Source organism: Bidens hawaiensis, unplaced genomic scaffold (genome assembly GCF_021521415.1).
Source record: "Bidens hawaiensis isolate Kalapana, Puna unplaced genomic scaffold, B.hawaiensis_p1.1 tig00000097_1, whole genome shotgun sequence".
Classification (NCBI taxonomy): Eukaryota; Viridiplantae; Streptophyta; class Magnoliopsida; order Asterales; family Asteraceae; genus Bidens; species Bidens hawaiensis.
Window position 1 is genome coordinate 3,247,703 of NW_027491017.1, and position 22,885 is coordinate 3,270,587.

General features: G+C 39.9%; 1 protein-coding gene across 1 annotated transcript; it reads left to right on the forward strand.

The window, feature by feature from the left end:
- Positions 1–11,974: 11,974 nt before the first annotated feature.
- On the forward strand, positions 11,975–14,575 carry LOC143562165 (2-methylene-furan-3-one reductase-like). The gene is made up of 4 exons (XM_077050082.1): positions 11,975–12,382; positions 12,458–12,781; positions 12,865–13,024; positions 14,286–14,575. Exons 1-4 carry the CDS (start codon positions 11,975–11,977, stop codon positions 14,573–14,575), a joined length of 1,182 nt encoding a protein of 393 aa, XP_076906197.1.
- The last annotated feature ends 8,310 nt before the right edge of the window (positions 14,576–22,885 follow it).

Consider the following 22,885-nt stretch of genomic DNA (forward strand, 5'->3'; position numbering starts at 1 on the left):
GGGGAACATGTGGCATTGAATAAGAGGCTGGCATCGGATGACTCGAGACGTTTATCAGTTTTTGTTTAATGTTTTGTGTATTTTAAAACACAAAGATGTTTGTTTAAGACAAGTTATGTAACGTTTTATGAAAGTTTTTATTTTCCGCGAATGTTTTTATTAACTCTGATATTTAGAACTATGTTAATGAGTAAATCCAACGTCCAAATGTGAGGTACCGGTAACGGGGCCTTACATCACATCAATTACATTATGCATATGAATCAAAAACACAAAATCAACGATTGTAATCACCAAACTATTGTTCTTGAACCCACAAATCTCCTCTAGATCATCTCCAAATGATAGATAGTTGAAAAGACTTGGAAAAACGCAATAATAACAAATAATTTTCGGCAGTTATTGCCCGAATCGTGGCCCACGGTGCCCACCATTGGCCACGATGGTCTTCACGGTGGGCCAGAACTCACGATACGGTGAGTTATGGTCACTTTAGATCAGTTGGACCGTGGCCCACGGTGGTCTTCAGCTACCATCTTCATTTTTCTCATCTTTTATCTCTCACGACTCGCCGGTTCCTTCGGTTTCTTCTTTGCACTCCATAGAAGCTCCGGAACCTTTTTTTAACCGGCAAATAACCCCACAACAGTAGTTATCTAGTCCCATGAAATTGACACTTATTTGTAGATTTTTATATTGTTTAAGATCACTTACGGGTCATACTCCGATGCACCCGTCACCTATTATCTCACAAGTCCATGGTTTATTCTAAGTCCATGTCCATTAATAATAATCCTTAAATAACCATAACAACAACGACGACAACAACAACAACAACAACAACAATAATAATAATAACAATAATGATAATAATAATAATAATCCTTTATTATTGTTTATTAATTTTAGAATGTTATAGTAAGGTTATTGTACACATGTCCTTGATGAGCACTTCAATGGTATTGTGTCATAACAAAATCTTGTTTTCTAATTGAAGACCTACTACTCGAAATAACAAACCCATAATCTGAGTCCACCACTGCAAGCTTTCTAGCAATGCTTCGTCAATATCAATTTGGGCACTATTCAAGGTGAGTATTATATCAATTGACTTGTCTCTTCATTCAAAACGGGTTAGGTTCTAGGGTTAGGATGTGAGGATCGTCGTAATCGACCTCCTTATCTCATTGGCTAACCCCTCTCCCACTTTGTTAGAACACTAGTGTCTAATGATAGGTCTTATGGGCTTAATCTATCATTATTGTATTGTATAGGGGCTGAAAATGTCAAATGTAGAAAACTGTTACGATCCATATAACTTAGCCAACGTATAAAACTTATACGTGGCTTATAATTCTTATACACCAGGAAACTTATGCGGACCATAAGCGTTTGTATAAATAGTTCTTTCATGTTAGATTTTCAAAATAGTTTTAAGAGAATCTGATCAGAGAGAATTATTAAGTGTACTTTGAATGTTATATCATTCTAATGATGATTATGAGTGAATGTGTTAGCAATTCCTTTATTATATAATTCCGCAATATGATATAGTATAGTAAACACAATATTATCGATCCGTATCCTATCGTTTTACACATATATGATGATGTATATGATCCGGAACAAGGTCTTTCAGGGGTATCAGAGCTTTTGCCTCGTGTTTGCTACTGAATTGAGCATAATTACTTGAAGATTTGAATAACACAATTACTATATCTTTAATAACTCACTCATTTACGGACAAATTTCAGATTCCTTCGGTGATTATGATCGTTTATACTTGTTAATCAGTTATGCACGAGTGGAATCATCAAATTCAAGCAAATTATCCATTTCAAGTTTCAGATCTTGAAATATGAACAGAACGTGCAGCGTATATGTTTCTGTGATCAACGTATAAGTTGTTTCTTTCGCCGTATAAGCTCATTCCCGTATAAGGTGATTTATCTGTGTAAGGTTGTTATACGCTAAGGGGTTACAAGCTTGTATACGTTTCTCTAACTTATACGCCGTGTAATTTTGTCAATACTTATACGCTCCTTCAAGACTTATATGCTAGGTTAAGTTGTTTTCTTGATTTTCGTGCAGCAATGGAATATTTGAAGGCTTTTGTGACACACCCATCGCTGGTACTTTAGAATATCAATTTGGAGAATGAAATGGGAATGTCTACAAAGCCCCTGAAGCTTTTAAGGATGGAAGATTAACCAAGTTGGGCTGATAATTTCGATACCTATGTTCAAGCTGTGAATTATGAGGCTTGGGAAGCAGTTGAGGTGGAATGCATTATTCAACAAAACGAGAATGGTACTAGTCAACGGCTATCTCAAATTCCTGAGGCTGATAAAGCAAGATTTATTCGTGAAAAGAATACGATGAATTTGTTTTAACAATCGATCAAGTCCGAGATATTCCAATTGTTACAACATAGTGGATCATGCCACTCAATCTGGGAAGCGTTGCTTAATAAAGACAAAGGAAATCCTAACATGAGAAAATCTAAGATGGCTCTGTTGAAGAAAGAGTTTGACATATGTACCATGGTCAAAGGTGAATCGATGCCCCCAATTGATTGAGAGATATTGTCATCTTGTGAATGAGATGAAGAGATTGGGAATTGATAAGGAAGAGTATGAATACATTGACAAGCTTGATGATTCTTTATCTGATTATTGGGAAACTTTCATTATGATACAACAATCAAACCCAATTACTTATGCAAGATTGACTTTAGCCCGATTCATTGAAAAGTTGGAAGCACATGAATTTGAGATCCACAAGAAACAGAAGATGAAGAATACATCAGTAATTCAAGACATCGGATTATACTTTTAACTCATTACAATCGGTGATTGCTCATAGCCTAAAGATTCAAACTGATTTTGTCATGAGTAGTGGTGGTGGTGGTGGAAGTTCACAAGTAAATCAGTATCATCCATCTAACATACCACATTACACAAACACCTACATTGGAACTAATTCTGCTCCTGAACAATCCTCAAAACCTGCAAGTCCATCATTTGATGTTGTTCAATGCAACATTATTGTTAATATCGAGAACAACAATGGACTAAAAGTCAAAAATTATCAAGAACATATGGCTTTTCTAGGATCAGTTCTTGAGTCATATGAGTGTTTGATCACTGGATGTTTTGGGAATTACAACATGACAAAAGAGGATTATGATCAGATTGATCCTGAGAAAATGGAGATCTAGATATTCTTTGGTATATGGCGAGTGTTGTGAGAAGGGCTCAATGGATTATGGAGATTACTAGTAAGAACTGCTTTGATGAGACAACTTCAAAACTCGGATTTGACAAGTCAAATGTCTGATGTTTACGATGCAAAGAAAAAGGTCACTTCAAGAGAGAATGCAGAAATCATGAAGTTGGAGATACTAGTCCTAATCCTTTTGGTAGGGAATGCAACCGGCAATCCATCTATCATCAAAGCTCTCCTGCATCAGCTGAACCATCAAAGAAGAATGAAGCATCGTCATCAAAAGTGTGTCCTGCACAACTAGATGAGGGTTTCAACTGGAATTCTATTATTCACCGAGCTAATGTTGCTGAAGTGATTGATGAGGAAGCTGGAAAAGAGGCATGTGTTGAAAATGCAGGTGAAGCTGAGAAAGAGATGGCAACTGAAGATATTATTGCTTATCTGACTGATGCTAACAAGACTAAGCGTGATGATCAACAATAGAACAACATTGAGGAGGTTACGAGTGATCCGGAGGGGACTGAATCTCCAAAGAGCTTTGATTTGAATACAAATGAATTCTTTAAATCATTTTTTCCACCTGATGTGTTTGAAAGTTTTGCAGGTTGGTTCAATGGCGAGGAAGTGCCTCATGGAAATATTGACTTTGGAACTGATGATGAAGAAGATGAGATTGCAGAAACTGATGAAGTTCATGTAGCTGCAAAGATAGAAGAAATGAGTGATGAAACTGTGCCAGCTGAAGGTGTTCCAGCGACAGTTTATATTGAAGATGTTCAAGAAGAATCCATTCATCATGCTTGCACGGCTAGACAGGTAAAATTTTCTACTCTAAAACATGTTTGTGAGTCATGTGTTGAAAAGGATTTTATTATTGATTCACTAAAACCGACTACAATAATGTTTTTCTTGAATATAAGAGTATTAAAGAAGCTTATGACAAGCTTCAAAAATGTGAGAAAAGCTTGTGGGTGAAAATCCTACAATATGAGAAAACAATTTCCATGTTAACACACAAAGTTAAAGATAAACAAATTGCTATTAATAGACATGTTGATGAGAAAGCGGAACGTAAAAAAGAACTTCAATTGATTAAAATTGAAACTGAAAGAGTTGACACTAAACTTAAAAGCTATTGCGCCTCATCATATGTTCTTTATCACAATGTCCCAAAGCCGTCTGTTGATATATCTAAGGAAAAAAAGGATGATCTGAAATATCATGCCGTACCGCCACCTATTTGGAGCTCCTATGTTCCAAAAGAACCTGAAGGGTTTCTTAAGGTGATGAATGTGGTTACTGGTTCACCACATCATGATGTTTCATCATCTCTTGCGTGTGATGAGCAACCTGTTAAGTCTTTCAATAGCTCTGAATGTGAGAACGAAGTGGGTAAGAAAGTTGCTGAATTTGTGTTTTCTGAGGTAAAATCTAAAACAAGTGATAAATCTGGTAATCAAAATGTTAAAAGTTGATATGAAACTTAATCATGTACTAAAACTGGTAATCATAACTCTAAATTTGCTCAACCCAGTTTTTACTATGAAAGAAACGGTATTGGGTTCAAAGAGGGAAACAAAGAGTCTGTAAAACCAAATGTTGGTTTTCAAAAGATTACTTATATTAAAGGTGAGACCTCTGAGGAAGAAAAATAGGCTATCTTTAGAAAGCAATCTAATGATGAGTTTTATAGACTCAAGGCAGAAAATGAGAGAGAAGAGAATCAAGTTCCACCTATTAACAAATTTGTTGATAGCAGGAAATGTTTCTGTTGCCATGAGGAAGGACATTTGTTTTACCCATGCCCTAAACGATTCTCTCAAGAGAATTGGAATGTGGTGAACAAAAAACCACACGTGAAAGTTCCATTTGTGAGATATACATCTCCACCTATTAAGATATTAAAAAGAGGTGTGGATAAAGAACTTGTCAAAAAGATTTTTTGAAGTAGGTGAGTCTTCAAAAGTTAAGAAAAATGATGGTTTTTATAAAAAGACAATTTATGTTGGGTAGAACTGAGTGGTTAAGGTTAAAATCAAATATAAACATTTTAATTCAACTACTGAGAATGAAGTTGATTCTTCTAAAATTGAGAAAGACGAGGGAGTTGAGTCTTTAAAATCTGAGCCTTCAAATTCTAATTCGTTTAAATCATGCTCATCGGTTGAATCTTTGACTGATTATGAGGATGATAGTATTGATATTGTTTCTATGAGTAATTGAAACAACCCAAGACCAAGAAGGCTTGGGTTTCCTTGTTTCACTAATCGCATACTTTTGTAGGGGCTTTCAAGATCTAATGACTCACGTTGAATTATGGATAGTGGAGCCTCTCGACACATGACTGGAACTCTTCATTTGCTAAAGAATGTTAAATCTATTCGACGAGGATATGTGGGGTTTACAGGAAATAAAGGAGGACAGATTATTATTGAGGGTACTTTATCGAACGGGAAGGTGATGTTCGAGAATGTGAATTACATTACTGAGCTAGAGAATAATTTTCTAAGTATCTCCCAAATTTGTGACAAAGGCTTTTCAACTCACTTTACAAGTCAAGACTGTTTAAGTCTGAAGCTAGGGTTCAAGATTCTGGAATTCTAGAAGATTAGATATTGATAAAAGCTTGAAGGGAGAATGATCTTTATGTTCTTAATATGAGTGTTGCATCATCGAATCAAGGCACTGTTCAGTGCTTTGTCACCAAAGCATCGGAAAAGGAGTCGGTGTTATGGCATCGTCGAATGGGTCACATCAATGTTCGCAAGATGAACTATCTTGTTCACAATCAACTAGTTGAAGGGGGTAGACGTCAAGATTTTTCATTTGAAAATTGATTGCTTGAGTTGTGAGAAGGGAAAACAACAGAAGAAGTCTCACCCGACGAAGTCTCTCAACTCAATCAACTTACCTTTCGAGAGGGTACACATGGATTTGTTTGGTCCCGTGAATGTCAAAAGTATCACCAAGGAACTTTATTATTTGGTGGTCACTGATGATTACTCACGCTTCTCGTGGGTGATGTTTCTTGAGTTGAAAGATGATACCTTCAACAACTTGATGATCTTATTCAAGAAGCTTGAGATGTTATATAATCTGCCAATCCGAAGAATCAGAAGCGATAATGGTACCGAGTTCAGGAACAACCGAATGCTTCAATACTGTAATGTGCGTGGTATTCTTCATGAATTTAGTGCTCCTTATACTCTACAACAGAATGGAGTTGTTGTATGAAAGAATAGGACTTTGATTGAAACAACTAGGGCTATGTTGGCTGATTCGAAACTACATGTTAGCTTTTGGTCAGAAGCTATTGACTCAGCTTGTTACACTCTTAACCGTGTTTTAATGGTAAAGAAGTTTGGCAAAACCTGTTTCGAACACTTAATCGACGAAAGCTGAACTTGAAGTGTCTTGAGGCGTTTGGATCACAATATATTGTGCTTGATCCTGATGGTAAATTTGGTGCTAAGTCTGTGGAAGGTTACTTTGTGGGTTATGCTAGTTCTTTACGACGTATATTCTTACCTAGCATCAACCGAATTGTGCAGGTATAACATGTTGACTGTCAAAGATTGTTACTCCTATTCAACTAAAGGGCGATTCATGGATGTTCGATTATGATAGCTTGTGGAGTTGTTTCTCATTACCTGAAGAGGAAATCACTGATGAAATGGCCACACTGTAATTTTAACAACATTTGGGTGAAGGGTTTCATGAATAAAATACAACACAAGATGTTCCAATCTTTAACGTTGATTCGACACCTGATGTTGATGAACCTGTTGATGATACGCCAGCTACACCATCCTTTGGCGATGATGGTGAAGATCACGATGATGTGATTGAGACTTTAGTTCAACCGATACTGAATTATGATGAAATGATTCCTGATGAAGTGGTTAGTGAAGAGAATGTCACGAATCTTCCAAATGACGTAATGGTTCCAGATGAAGTTATACCTCGAACATTATCATATCACACGGAAGAGAATATTATTGATGATCTTAATACTGGAGTATGAACTCGAAGTTAAATTGACCATAGTCTCAGTTGTTATTATACTCAAGTTGCTCCTCTTCAAATGTTTTATTTCACAAATGTTATATTATACTCAAGTTGCTCCTCTGCAAATGTTTTAGTTCTCGTTCAAATGTTTTATTTCACAAATTGAACCGAAGACATATAAACAAGCGTTGACAGAAGAAAGTTTGGTCAATGCAATGCAAGAAGAAAATTGTTGCAATTTGAAAAGCTTGGGGTATAGAAACTTGTTGATCTACCTGATAACAAACGATGCATTAATACCAAGTGGGTTATCAAGTGCAAAAGGGACGCAAATAGTATAATTTTCATAAACAAAGCTCGATTGGTGGTCCTTGGTTTCAATCAAAGGGAAGGAATCGATTACAACGAAGTCTATGCTCCCATTGCTAGACTTGAAGCTATCAGGATTATCTTAGCTTTTGCATCTTGGAAAGGATTCAAGGTCTATCAGTTAGATGTGAAGTCTTCTTTCCTTAACGGAAAATTGGGCGAAGAAGTCTTTGTAGGACAACCACCGGGGTTTGTCGATCCGATTCACAAAGACAAAATGTACCTGCTCGACAAAGCTCTTTACGGATTACATCAAGACACGAAAGCTTGGTATGAAACATTGTCTCAACACATGTTAGACAATAGCTTTGTTTGTGGCACCGTTTATTGTACACTCTTCACAAAGGAAGTAGATGGTCATTTGCTTATAGTCCAGGTCTATGTGGACGATATCATCTTTGGGTCGATAAATGATGTTATGTGCAAAGAATTTGAGGAAGTTATGAAGTCGAAGTTTGTGATGAGCGCTATGAGATAATTGAAGTTTTTCTTGGGTTTGCAAGTCGAACAGATGTCTGACGGTATATTTATTCACTAGACAAAGTATGTTAATGATATCCTTGAAAAGTTCAGTATAGTTGACTCAACGCCGATCAGCACTCCTATCCCGCTAAATCATGGAATTGGTCCTGATCCCATCGGGGAGAAGGTTGACGAAACACTCTACCATTCTATGATTAGTTCCCTCGTGTACCTCACTACTTCAAGGCCAGACATCATGTATCCGACGTGTTTGTGCGCCCGATATCAATCTAGTCCAAGGGTCTCTCACTTATCGTTAGTGAAGCGGATACTTCGGTATATTAAGGGGTGTCCAGGGGTCGGTCTTTTGTATCCTCGAGAAGATGTATATAAGCTGAGAGCGTATTCTGATTCTGACTATGAAAGTTGCAAGCTGAACTCCAAATCTACCACCGCCGGCTGTCAATTCTTTGGTAGCAGGTTGGTGACATAGCAGTTTAAGAAGCAGACGACTGTGTCCCTATCTACATGTGAAGCCGAGTATATAGCTGCTTCCAGCTGCTGTTCTCAGGTTGTAAGGATACAACAACATATGCGTGACTATGGTTTGAAATTTCTTACTACTCCTATTTTTGTAGATAATACTGCTGATATATCCATAACTAACCTGGTAAGTCACTCTAAAACTAAACATATTGACATACGGTATCACTTCATCCGTGATTGCTACAAGAAGAAGTTGATTACCGTAGCCAAAATTCACACCAACGAACAAAAAGCTGATCTATTTACTAAAGCTTTCGATAAAAACATATTTTTGTATTTGTAGGGGCTTATCGGTATTAAGAACATGGGAGGAGGGAAAGTGAGTGATCCCGAGGTTATGGATTCCGATCTTCGAGTAACCGTTCACCAGGTCAAATTTCTTTTTAAATATTTTTCTTTAAATGGTTTTTGATTTTAGGGGGAAAATGATTTGGGAAAAGACAAAAATATTTGAAAAAATCTTAAAATCCAAAAACATTGAAAAACGTGAAAAATACAAAAACAATAGAAAAGCTCCTCAAAATGAGTTTTGAAGCATAAAAGGAAAATGATAGTACATTGATCATCTTGTTCCAAGTACCGGAAATACTAAGTATAAAAGTCTATTGCTTAATGTTCGGTGCATTGGTAGGCTTTTAAACAAACAAGTAAGGGAATAAGTGATATAAACCTAATTAGCCTAATTGAAATATTGGTTAGCATTCTAGAAAAAGTCTTGGTAATGAAGGTAGAAATGTAATAGCATGTCATACTCAAGCCTTATGTTTCAGTATATCACAAAAATAAAGTGTTTTAAGCGTCTACTGCATAGTCTACATTTCAACGATGTATGGTTTTATGGCCTTAAATCCTGTATTGATGGGATGCACTAGGTTTCTGGAGCCATTGAAGTCTTTATGTGGTTTATCATCTAGGTATTCATTTCGGTGAATATTTAAAATCGTGCTCAAAAGAGCAAATCCCGAAAAGTCATTAAACTTTGATCACTTTGTACTTGGTACAACTTTCACTACTGACTTGATTAAAAAACGATGTTAGTCATATATTGTTCCTCCCTTGCACACGTCTTAATACGAATAAGAAACAGACCCCAGGGGATACAATGTCTGCAATCCGATAGATGAAATCGTGCATACTCATCCTTGGTAAAAGAAACTTAGGGTATTGCTTGATAAGGGGGGGTATGCCTTGTTGTGAAAAACTGTTGCTATGATTGCCAAATTAAAAATTTTAAATGCTTTGATCTACTGGTTCTTAGGTTTAAGTCAAGTTGGGGTGACATGGTAAAAATCAAAATAAGCCTGAATCAATATTAGAATCTAATCATGTTCTGATATTGTGTGCTTAATTGAACCTTAATCTTATCACTGATGTGTCTAAATCTTTTGTCATAAAAATTTAAGTGGACAACAATACCAATGATCGTTTTAACATCATATATAATAAAGCTGAACTATAAAACCATGATGGAAGAACAGATCGATCAATATGATTCCTTTCTCAACTCACAAAAATATGTTTCTTTATGTTCTTTGTTTTTAATATTTTTGTTTTGATTCCAACTTTTCGTTCAAAAACCAAAAATATTTTACATTTTTGTATTATTTTCGATTTTGGTGAATGGTTAATCGGGTTTGGATATCCGAGAATCTGAATCGAGTGATTGTTTTTTACAAAATTATTCAAAATTGGGATTTAAAATTTCAAGAGGATTCATCAAGGTCATTAATTTGGACTTGATTGGGATCAAAAGTGTGAAATTTGTCATGTTTAAACATTGTTTAAAAGTTTTAACGTATAAGTATTTAACTTATGCGGCGTATAAGTCAAATAGTTATACGTGACGTATAAGTCAAATAGTTCTACGGACGTATAAGTAGTATACTTATACGGAGATATTATGTTTAATAATATAATATCAGTTAGATGGTTCTAGTGAGTTTACTGTAGACGTGAGTCTCGAGAAGTGCCGAGGAACAGGTAGATTGTGTATTAATACTCTGATATGAATATTTGATGCAACTCATATTTTATATATCTTCTACACCTTGATCAATCTTTAAATAAACTTCATATCGATTTCTATTTCAAGTTAACATCTTCACTGAACTGTCTATATCGAGGTATGTATATCCGATGCATTAATCATATATTACATTGCATGCGTGTTAAATTATTGAAATGGGTCTTTCGAAAGTTGGAATGTGAGGTGTTAAATCTGTAATTGTTGATGTATTGTTGTTCTTGTTGATGATATTGTTGAAAATAATTGTTTGATCATATATTCAACAGCTTGTGTATTAGTCAAAATAGGGTGAAATTTTTCTTTCTCAACAGTGTAAAGGTAAAATTCAGTTACTTATTGTGTTTGTTTGGAACTGTAGATAGCTATTGATGATTCAAATGATGATGATGAAGATATGTTTACTCAAGGGTTTGCAAGGAAAGGACGAAAGGATGGTTACTAGAATCCATTTCAAGTCTAATATCCGCAAGATGGTGGAATACTTCTCATAATATCATCTGTCCGAGTATTGGATAGATAGTCTGAATCTATGATGGTGTTTTCTTCAAAATTTCATTCACCATCATTACTATAGATTTGACCAAGATCAACCGAGTGAATCTTCGGGTGCCTGGGGTGCTGTCAAGCAGCCATGGGTAATTTGATAGATCTAAAATTTGAAGTTGATATGATCGAAGTCTACTATATATATACAAATTGGAAATAAAGTTTTTGAATTACATATTACAATTTTCAAAGATCTAGCATTATCTGGGTGGGGGGGTTGTTAGAGCATTAGTGTCTAATGCTAGGTCTTATGGCCTTAATATGTCATTATTGTATTATTAGGGGCTGAAAATGTCAATTGTAGAAAACTGTTAAGATCCGTATAAGTTAGCCATCGTATACGACTTATACGCGACGTATAAGTTTTATACGCCAGGAAACTTATGCGAACCATAGGCGTTTGTATAAATAGTGATTTTCAAAATAGTTTTGAGAGAATATGATCAGAGAGAATTATTGAGTGTACTTTGAATGTTATATCAATCTAATGATGATTATGAGTGAATGTGTTAGCAATTCCTTTATTATATAATTCCGCAATATGATATAGTATAGTAAACGCAATATTATCGATCCGTATCGCATCATTTTACACATATATGATGATGTATGTGATCCGGAACAAGGTCTTTCACACTTTGTTTTTCCGGAAACATTTTATTTAAATAGAAAAAAATATTTAGAATAGAAGTTTCCAGCACTTAAAATAAAAACAAAAGCAATACCATAAAAACCAAGGTAACAAAACATATCATGGAGCCACACGTTCACTAACAACAACATAGGATAATGGAAGCAGCAGCTCTGTTGAGCTCCACCACAACCATCAGACTCCGACCACCACATTCTGTCTCTGCATTATCCACACCCACACCCACACTCACCATCAAAACACCTTATCCATTCACCCACCAAAACTCAAAACCCAACAACAGGCTCTCATTACGGGTGTCGAAGTCTTCAACTGGAACAAAGGTGGACTCTTATTCTTCTTCTTCTTCAAGTGTGCCTTCTGAAATGAAGGCTTGGGTCTACGACGAGTACGGTGGCGTGGACGTCTTGAAGTTTGCTTCGGATGTGACGGTGCCTGCTGTGAATGATGACCAGGTGCTGCTCAAAGTAATTGCTGCCGCTCTTAATCCTGTCGATTTCAAGAGGAGGTTAGGGAAGTTTCAGCCCACCGATTCGCCTTTGCCGGTAAGTCTTTCGCTTGCTTAATTTGTCATTTGTAACACTAGTAAAAATTGATACAGTGTTTGTTACTGTTAACAGACTGTTCCAGGATATGATGTTGCTGGTGTGGTGGTCAAAGTAGGAAGTCAAGTAACCGCTCTGAAAGTAGGAGATGAAGTATACGGAAACATAAGTGAGAAAGCGCTTGACGGCCCAAAACAGTCGGGCTCGTTAGCCGAGTACACCGCAGTTGAAGAGAAACTGCTGGCTGTAAAACCAAAAAACTTAGATTTCATACAAGCTGCCAGTCTCCCACTTGCGATTGAGACCGCATATGAAGGTCTGGAACGAGCCGCTTTCTCAGAAGGCAAGTCAATCCTTATCTTAAACGGTGCTGGCGGAGTCGGGTCGCTCACGATTCAGGTATAACAAAATTGAAATATGCCAATGCAGATAATATATTAATATGAATGTTATATGTTTATCGACAAGATTTGTTTATGCAGCTTGCAAAGCAAGTCTTTGGGGCTTCAAAAGTTGCAGCCACATCCAGTACTTCAAAACTCGAGTTGTTGAAAAGTTTAGGTGCTGATTTGGCAATCGATTACACAAAAGAAGACTTTGAACAATTTCCGGACAAATACGATGTTGTTTTTGATGCAATCGGTAAGTCGTTCTGTTATTTGTTTCCTAAGTAAACGTGTTAATTACTGAAAAAGAAGATTCACTTGGGTTACAAAAAAATGAAATAAACCAAAACTGCAAAAATTAGGGATACATAGTGGAATTTGATAGGAGTTTTACAATTATGTTTTAACTTTATGATTTATTTTCTAGTAATATATGTCATGTATAATTAATTTTTAGTAATTTTTAAATTGAGCGCCTCACATACGTGAAGCTCTCGCTTCGCGCCTAGCGCTTAGCGCTTTGGATTTTTGAACCAAAACGCCTCGCCTCGCCTTACGCTTTTTTAAACCAAGGTAATGATTAATTAATATTATACATTTGGGATAAAATATTTGGGTTACATTATCTATTAAACTCTTATAAATTACTTAGCATTCAAATCAGAAATGAAAATCCATTAATTTGGTTCAGTTAAGTTTTTTCGGTTTAAGTTACATGCAAAATCGAAACCGAACCGGTAATTTAACTTTTACGAAAACATAAAACCAGACGTCGAGGTTTTCTGCTTATCCAGCTTTATGGGCACCCCTAAAATTTGGCCTAACAGTTGTGACAAACCGATCAGGCGTGTCAAGACATTCATGTCCATTACTTATGGGTCATGTAACTCCAAACGTAGCCCAATTTATGCCCGATTTTAGTTGGGCCCAAATTTACCTTGTTTGTGTGAATTGTGTCTATCAAGCTATAATCCAAGTATGAGACTGTTAGCTCTGGGATCAGCTGCTTATCAGAATAAACAATAATGCACACAAATACACAGTTACATTATAAGTAATAAGTGTACTTATTGATCATAACTAGGGGTGTAAATGAGCTCGGCCCATTTTATCTTACGAGAGCTCGAGCTCTAGCTCAGCTCGTTTGGAGCTATTTTTCTAAAGCTCAAGCTCAGGTCGTGAGTCGTTTTTCAAGCTCGAGCTCGGCTTGATTATTATATATTTAATTAAATTAAATTATATGCATTTTTAGTTATTTTTGTATATTATGAGAAACACCTTAACGGGCCTAAGCTCAGCTTGAGCTCATGTGCAGCACCTTAAACGTGCCAATGATGGGCTGTGCATCGTATAATCATACATAGAAATTGAAAAGAGTTAAAACTCAAAACTACGCTAGGCTCGTTTCAGCCCCTTGTTGTGCATTCGATGTCTAGTAGCTTGTGAGCCGCTCGACTCGTTTGCGCCCCTGATCATAACATAGTTTTTGAGGGTTGAAAATTGTGGTTTGGTTGCAGGGCAAGGTGAGAAGGCGGCGAAGGTGGTTAAGGAAGGTGGCAGTGTAGTAGTTCTAACCGGTGCAGTGACACCACCAGGGTTCAGGTTTGTTGTGACCTCTACGGGTTCAACATTGACAAAGCTGAAGCCGTACTTGGAGAGTGGGAAGGTGAAGGCGGTTATTGACCCGAACAGCCCGTTTCCGTTTGACCGGGTAAAAGAAGCCTTTTCTTACCTTGAAACTAATAGAGCTGTTGGGAAGGTGGTTGTATATCCTATTTCTGAAGAGTATATTTTGGAAAAGTTGTGAAAATAAATAAATGTGGTGTGTGTTATTGATATTATACTTCATAATTAATTTAAGGTTAGTTTCAATCTCTTCTGTTCATGTTTTGTATGCATATGACTCAGACTCAACGATTATGTATTGCTTGTTTGTGTTACGCTTGACAAATCAATTCTTTCAAGGTAATTTTTGTTTGCTTAGCTTGATTGGTTGATTTTGTCTTAAACAGTACCTATCCTGAAATATAGAGGTTGCGCTTGTTGACACCCCTGCCTCCAAAACCTACCTTTTTATGTAAAGTATTGTTTCCAAATAATATAAAGTTTAACACAGCGAGAAAAAAAAGTACTAAAAATAACAGCAGAAACTACTAATGACATAAAATGGTTTGAAAACTATAGTATTGATACATTGAAGAGCAGAGACACATGAATAAGGTAGCATGAAACCCCTTGAATAAACGAGTTGAGAGAGAAAGAAACTTTCTATTCTGTTCTATTCAATTGGATGATGAACGTACAAGCTAATAACGAACCCTAACAACACATTTACAATCAGACCCTCTCAACTAAGTAACAACTAGCACAATTGTCTGTGTATACTTCATATTTTGTATGGTGATAAACTGATAATGATAGGTTGTGATAGCTTTTCATAAGTTAAAAAGGCTTTAAACGTCTTATGGTTCATGGAGCTTTTTAATGGTTAAGTTGTTATATAGATATAAATTTAAATACTACCTCCTAATCAGTCATACATCTTAATGATCTTGCACAAAATTACCAAACAGCCCCTTAGACCATGTGTAGTCATAAAGCTCGGGTTATGCGTCACGTGGCGCCCAGTCAGAGTTATGGTTTTGTACAAAAACAGGCTGTAGTCATAACTCTCCACATCCAGGCGTTATGCGCCACGTGGCGCCCAGTTACTATTTTTTGTTTTGTTTTTATTTCATTAAATAATTAAATATAAAATTAAAAAACTACATTAAAAAAAGAAAAATACAAAAATAATAATAAGACTCTCGGGTTGTATTGCTTTTAGAGATTGAACTCTCGGTCGTCTTTAGATAGCTCATTTATTATTGTTATTATTATTATTATTATTATTAATTTCTTCTTCTTGCATTCCATATTTCCATTCCATAAAATAAAGAAAGGAACCCCTTTTCTCTCACTCACTCACTCACTTTGTTAGATACATAGATACACAGCCATGAGTAGCAGCAAAGCTAAATCGAATTGGAAGAAGGTCGCTAGACTCAATGAGCAGCAGCCACTCGATCACTCTTCTTCACCTCCTTCAACACCTCCAAATGGTACTTTCACCTTTAATATATAGGAAATATTTTTTTTTATTCTCCGACGGTCAAAAAGCAACGGTCCATCTTTGATTAGTGTGCCATTCTCCGCGTTTTGTATACAACGCACAAAAAAAAAGCTTCAACATAACGCGGGGGGGGGGGGGGGGGGGGTGCAGTGTACCCCCGCGTTTTCCATGTTAAAGCAACCCAAAACGCGCCCAGTACGGGTGGTCTTAATGTCTCGTTGACTTGCTAACTCTCCAACACTTAGTCTTGTTCATTATGTTTAAGTTACTTGAGTCTCTTAATGAGTGAAGAGGTAGGTCCCAACAAAGCCATGTTGGACCCGCAAGACTCACCTTGAAAAGGGACGTCTGCGCAAAGACCAACTGGATCCGCAGGACCCACCATGCTCAGAGATGAAGACCTTACACGCAGTAAGCCAACTGTTCCCGCAGGAAAGCCTCCCTTGGTAAAGTACCCTGCCTGTTCCCGCAGCTGCAGATACAAGCCAAGGAGGAGGGCTACCCGCACTAACAGTAAAGCTACACGCATAATGCACTAACTCTTATACTTCAGTAATGTCACCTGAAAAAGGAATGAGCAGGGCGGGAATATTCCCGCCCAAAATAGCCAGTCCGTACGCTTCTAGAAGATCTTTTGTACTATACCTACCAAGGTATGGACAAATAGACAAGATCTGGTAAAAGCAACCCATAAACCAATCACAGGGTGACAGCTCACCAACAATAGTACGAGGAGCAGCACGCTCCAGTACAAAAGGTCACTATCAGCCGCTGCATACCCACCAACTCCCATCGTGGCACGAACATAGCCCGTAGTTGGTGGAAAAGGAATATTATACAGCTGGCCGTACCTGCTTGGAAACCTACCTTCGGCTATAAATACTCCAACACCTTGGAACGGTATCATCTTATCTTATCTTCTCTAGCTATTTCTCTCTATATACACTTATATTCAGAGCAATCTAGTCTGATTCTCACGCCGGAGGGTGGTCACAAAGAGGAACCCCCCCCCCTCTCAGTGACGAGCTCACGGTGTCTGTTTTGCAGGTCGAGAAGAATAACCATCTTTGCCGGACCTAACCCTCGTGGGAAACATCTACTTAACCCCCAGATTATCCTTAATCTGCCGGGGACTTCTAGTGTTTCTTCACTGGCGCCATCCGTGCATTAAGCTAGAACTAATTCTTTTTCTCAGTTTTTTCAAACTTCTGAAAAAATGGTTAAGGTTACTCCAACGCCAAGGCCACCGAGTGACCAAGAAACTCCGGTAACCACAACCCCAGCTACTGGGGGAAACACCGGTGAATACACGATTTTTACGAACACTACCCCGGTTACCCAAGCGGGGGCAAGTGCATTAAACAATCCTCCCATGGGATTCATTGATACACAGTTGGAGAAACAACAGACGAGGCTTCCCCGCCAAACACTAGAACAAGTTAAAGCTTGGGCGGAAACACGTCAGAAAGAATTCCAAGCCGAGTTGGATGAACGTTTACGTTCACTCCAACAGGCCAATGACGAATTCGGAAGCATTCGACAACAGCTCAACATGAGCAATGGTTGCGAGTATGTGGATGATGAAGATTGGGAAGAATCTGACAGTGACGCAAACCCTCGTCATAAGGCGAAAGGGAAGCGTAAACAAGACTTCCACTCGAAGAGAAATTTCAAGGAAACCTTCAAACCAAAGAACACGGGGGGAAACCCACGTGACTTCTCCAAAACTTTCAGACCAACTGTTGCGAATGCGGGAACTTCCAAATTCGCAAGGGACATTGCGGAAGCAATCGCTCCAAAGAGTGCCAAACAGATGTCCAACATAGGCACTTACGATGGCATATCTGACCCGGACGATCACCTGAATAGATTTATAGTGGGGGGCAACCGTCAGTAATTGGACGGAACCCACATGGTGTTACATGTTCCAAATGACGCTCGTCGGGGCAGCCAGAGCGTGGTTTGATCGTTTACCGGTCCACCACATCTATGATTGGGCAGACTTCCAGCACAAGTTCAGCCAGCACTTCAGTCAACAAAGGAAATATACTGAAGAGCAGTGGACGATCCTCAACTGCGTCCGAGAGGAAGACGAATCTTTGCTAGACTTCATCACTCGCTTCAACTTGAAGAAGCTAAGTCTAGGCACCATTAGCGAAGATCTTGTTCGCGCCGCTTTCATCCAGGGCGCTGAGTACCCAGAGCTCATCCGCACATTGACGGGTAAAGATGGCATGCCATCCACGTGGGATGCCATCATGACAGCAGCTAAACGCTTCGCCGAGACGGAGAAGCAACTGGGTAGAAATCTTCCTCAGAGCACAAACCTCTACACGCAGAGAACAAGAGAAAATAACGTCCGTACCACCCGACAAAATAAGAAGAGGAAGCTTGGTATTTGGCAGTCAAGGATAAACTTCGACACCTCATCCAGCTCTCGCCCTCTCTTAGGCGGAAGGGACAACACGCACCCGTCGAACCGGAATCCCAGATGGACGCCACTCACCAAAAGCGTCACCGAGATATTTGCCACCGAGAAACTCCCATGGCCAAAGGCTCCAATAATCCGACAGCGTCATAACGCTGATCAGAGCAAATCCTGTGACTTCCACGGGACCAAAGGCCACACCACGAAAGAATGCACATCTTTGAAGGATATCGTCGAAACATTAGTCAAAGATGGGAAACTCACACACCTCGTGGCGTCAATCAAGAACGGAGGGAGGAATGACAATCGGTACAAAGGCAATGGACGAAAGCCCGTCGACATCAGCATTCACATGGTTCATGGCAACGTCAGAGGAAGAAAACGACGAACAACAGAGCCAAGTGCGTGGAAGGAAGCTGAAGTGCGCTTCCCGCGTGTGCCAGGAGGGGCCAACAAAGAAGGCCCCATAGTCATCAAAAGCCAGCTGGGGCACTACATCACCTCCCGCACTCTTGCTGATAACGGCGCTTCGTCAACGGTCATGTACAGGCAGTTCTTCGACAAGCTAGACGACGAAGACAAAGAACGCCTAGAAACAGTTTACGCCTCGATGGAAGGGTTCGATGGCAGCACAAACACCCCCTTGGGTATCCTATCCTTCCCCGTCACTCTCACGGACGGGAAGTACTCCCGCACAGAAGACGTGGACTTCGTTGTAATGAGGAAGCCACACCACACATACGACATTCTCTTCGAGAGAGATGTGATGGCAAGATTTAATGCCGTGGTGTCTTCAGTCCATGGGATGATGGGATGGCCAACAGCTGATGGTGTCGCGATGATCACGGGCATTCTCCAGGTATGCATCGCATCTGTCTCATCTAAACCCAAACCAAAGATGGCTAAACCAACCATTACCGAGCCGGAAGAATGGGCCTTTAATGGCAAGCACCCTGACCAGGCCGTTACCATTGGCCCAACGATCACTAATCCCACGCGCACCTTACTCAAACGCTTACTGCAAAAAAATGCTGACATCTTCGCGTGGACCCCAGCTAACATGACTGGTGTACCCCGAAGTAAGGCGGAGCATAAGCTCAAGTGTGACCCGGCTTTTACGCCGGTCATACAAAAGCGTCGCGTAATGGGTACGGAACAGGCTAACGCGTGTAGAACCCAAGTCAAGGAACTCCTTGACGCAGGCATCGTACGCGTTAGTAAATATCAAACATGGGTTGCAAATCCCGTCATGGTACCGAAATCCAACAAACAATGGCGCATGTGCGTAGATTTTAAAGACCTAAACAAAGCATGCCCCAAGGATTGTTACCCGTTACCCGAAATTGACCTTAAGGTAGATTCGTTAGCACCGTTTCGCCTTAAATGCTTCCTTGATGCGTATAAGGGATACCATCAAATCCGCATGGCCGTTGACGATCAGGACAAAACCGCATTTCGGACGCCCGATGGCACATTTTGTTACCAAATGATGCCATTCGGACTTAAGAATGCTGGGTCCACGTACCAACGCCTGATGGACAAAGAGTTCCATGCCCAAATCAGGAGGAACTTAGAAGTTTACATGGATGACCTGGTCATCAAAAGCCTTGAGCCAGAGACGATGTTGACAGACATCGAAGAAACTTTCAACACGCTCAGAAAAATAAACATGAAGCTCAACCCGAGCAAGTGTTCCTTTGGGATGGAAGAAGGGAAGTTCTTAGGAGTCATCGTTACCAAAAATGGCTTCAGAGCGAACCCTGAAAAGGTCGAAGCCATTATGAAAATGGAATCACCTACTACCATCAAACAGGCTCAGACACTGAATGGACGACTAGTCGCACTTAACCGCTTTTTGGCAAACCATGCGGATAGGTCGTTCCTATTCGTGTCAACATTGAGAAATTGCTTGAAGAAAACGCACTTCCGCTGGACACCAGAAGCGGAAGCAGCTTTTCAAGAGATTCGGTCACGCTTGATCGAACTCCCAACGCTCACAGCACCAGAAATGGGGGAGGAATTAATTCTCTACCTCTCCGCCACAGACAGAGCAACCGGGGCAGTCTTACTAGTAGAACGAAAAAGCATCCAGATGCCCATCTACTATGTAAGCCGCGTCTTAACGGACGTGGAAACCCGGTACTCTACCCTGGAAAAATTAGTCTTAGCACTTGTACAGGCTTCACGCAGGCTAAGACGATATTTCCAAGGTCACCCAATCACCATTCTCACCAACTTCAAACTTGCAAACGTTCTAGGCAAACCCGAGTTGTCGGGACGCCTAGCCAAATGGGCAATTGAGTTGGGGGAATACGCGATAAAGTACAAGCCAAGACCAGCCATAAAAGGCCAGGTCTTGGCCGACTTTATTGCGGAAGTCCCCGCATCACGGGAAAAAGAATGCCAGGAAGAGGCTCAACCCTCTTCCGGACAAGACATTAACGATGTCTGGCGACTCTATACTGATGGAGCAGCCAACAATGAAGGTTCAGGTGCAGGGTTGAAACTAACTAACCCGGCAGCCAAGAATACACTTACGCTATTCCGCTTGATTTCCCAAGTACGAACAATGAAGCAGAGTACGAAGCATTCTTGGCCGGATTAAGAATTGCGCGTAAGATGGGAGTGAAAAACTTGGAAGCCCACGTGGACTCCATGCTAGTAGCCAACCAGATAAACGGGACGTACACGGCCGTGAATGACATAATAGCCCTGTACCTTGCACAAGCCAAAACCCTTATGCGCGATTTTAACGATTGCAAAGTGGTGCACATCAAGCGAAGCGAAAACAAATCTGCGGATGCGTTAAGCAAGCTTGCATCGTTAGCCTTCACCCACTTGGGAAAGGACATCCGCGTTGAACTTCTTGGAGCACCATCAGTCCCGCACAAGGAAATTTGTGTCATCCAAACCGGCACGGAAACATGGATGACACCAATCATAAATTACCTTGCAGCGGGTATACTACCAGAGTCGAAGACACAGGCAAGAAAGATACGCTGTAAATCACTGAACTATCAACTTGTCGATGACATACTTTACAGGCGTAACTTTCTTGGCCCACTCCTCAGATGCGTTGACGACCAAGATGCCAACTACCTCCAAAGGGAAGTACACGAGGGCATCTGTGGAGTACACGCAGGTCCACGCGCAGTTGTAGCTAAGCTAAACAACGCGGGATACTTTTGGCCGGGGATGCACACGGATGCGCTGGCCCACATCAGAAAATGTAGGTCCTGCCAGCTCTACGCACCCAACACGCATCGCCCGAAGAACGAACTTGTTCCAGTCACTTCTTCATGGCCATTCCAGAAGTGGGCCATCGATGTGACAGGCCCATTTCCCACAGCAGCAGGAAACGTTCAGTTCCTAGTGGTAGCCATTGACTACTTCACCAAGTGGATAGAAGCAAAACCCCTAGCCCAAACAACCGCAAAACATATCAAAAAATTTATTTGGGAATTTATTATTTGTCGTTTTGGACTTCCACAGAATTTGGTGAGCGATAATGGCACCAACTTTGCTGACCAGAAGCTACAAAAGTGGCTAAAAGAGCTTCAAATCACCCACACCTTTACCTCAGTGGCACACCCGCAGGGTAATGGTGAGGTGGAAAGAGCAAACAAGAGCATCGTCGACGGCATAAAGAAAAGACTCTTGGAGCATAGATCCGGCTGGGTGGACGAAGTTCTGCATGTCCTTTGGGTAAACAGAACGCTGAAAAAAGCAAGCACGGGCGATACTCCGTTCAGCCTCACCTATGGCACTGAAGCCATGGTTCCAGTCGAGATTGGTCTACCCTCACCAAGAGTCATAACTCAACCAGAAGACAATGATGCGGAAAGACGGTTAGACCTTATGCTAACCGAAGAGCGCAGAGACCTAGCCGCAGCGCGTGAAGAGAACTACAAGCGACAAATGCAAAAGTACTACAACACGCGGGTGAAACTCTGCAACTTCAATGTCGGAGACTACATACTGCGTAACAACGAGGCTTCGAACCAAGAGCGCCCAGGAAAGCTGGCCCCGGACTGGAAAGGGCCATACATTATTAAAGAAGTTTCGGGAAAGGGCGCATACCGGCTCGAAAGGCTCGATGGCACCCCCATCCCAAGAACATGGAATGGAGCTCAATTACGCAGATGTTACATGTAGATCAATTCCAAACTTGTAAAGAGAAGGCCTATAGCCACTTCTAATGGAAGTGATTCTCCTTATCACATTGTGTTGATAGCCTTACCTTTATACTTATGAACTGACCACACTGATATGCCGGTATTCACCGCACAAATAAGTGAGGGAGGAAGTAAGTCGTTGCGTGTGGAAAGCGGCACAACCCGCATAAACACAAAAACAGTAAATATTTCTAAGGGGAAGATGAGGAAAACCTTCACGCAGGTCAGATATAGATAAAGTTTGGTCATCCTACTAAGTGAAAGTGACGGTCCTACCCGCACAATCATGATAGAGGAAACAGAACATTAACCTATTATCTAACACGCGTCGAAAGGTTAACTTATTCAAAACACTTAGAAAATTGCTAAGTTAAACCAAAATATGCATGAGCAAATCATATA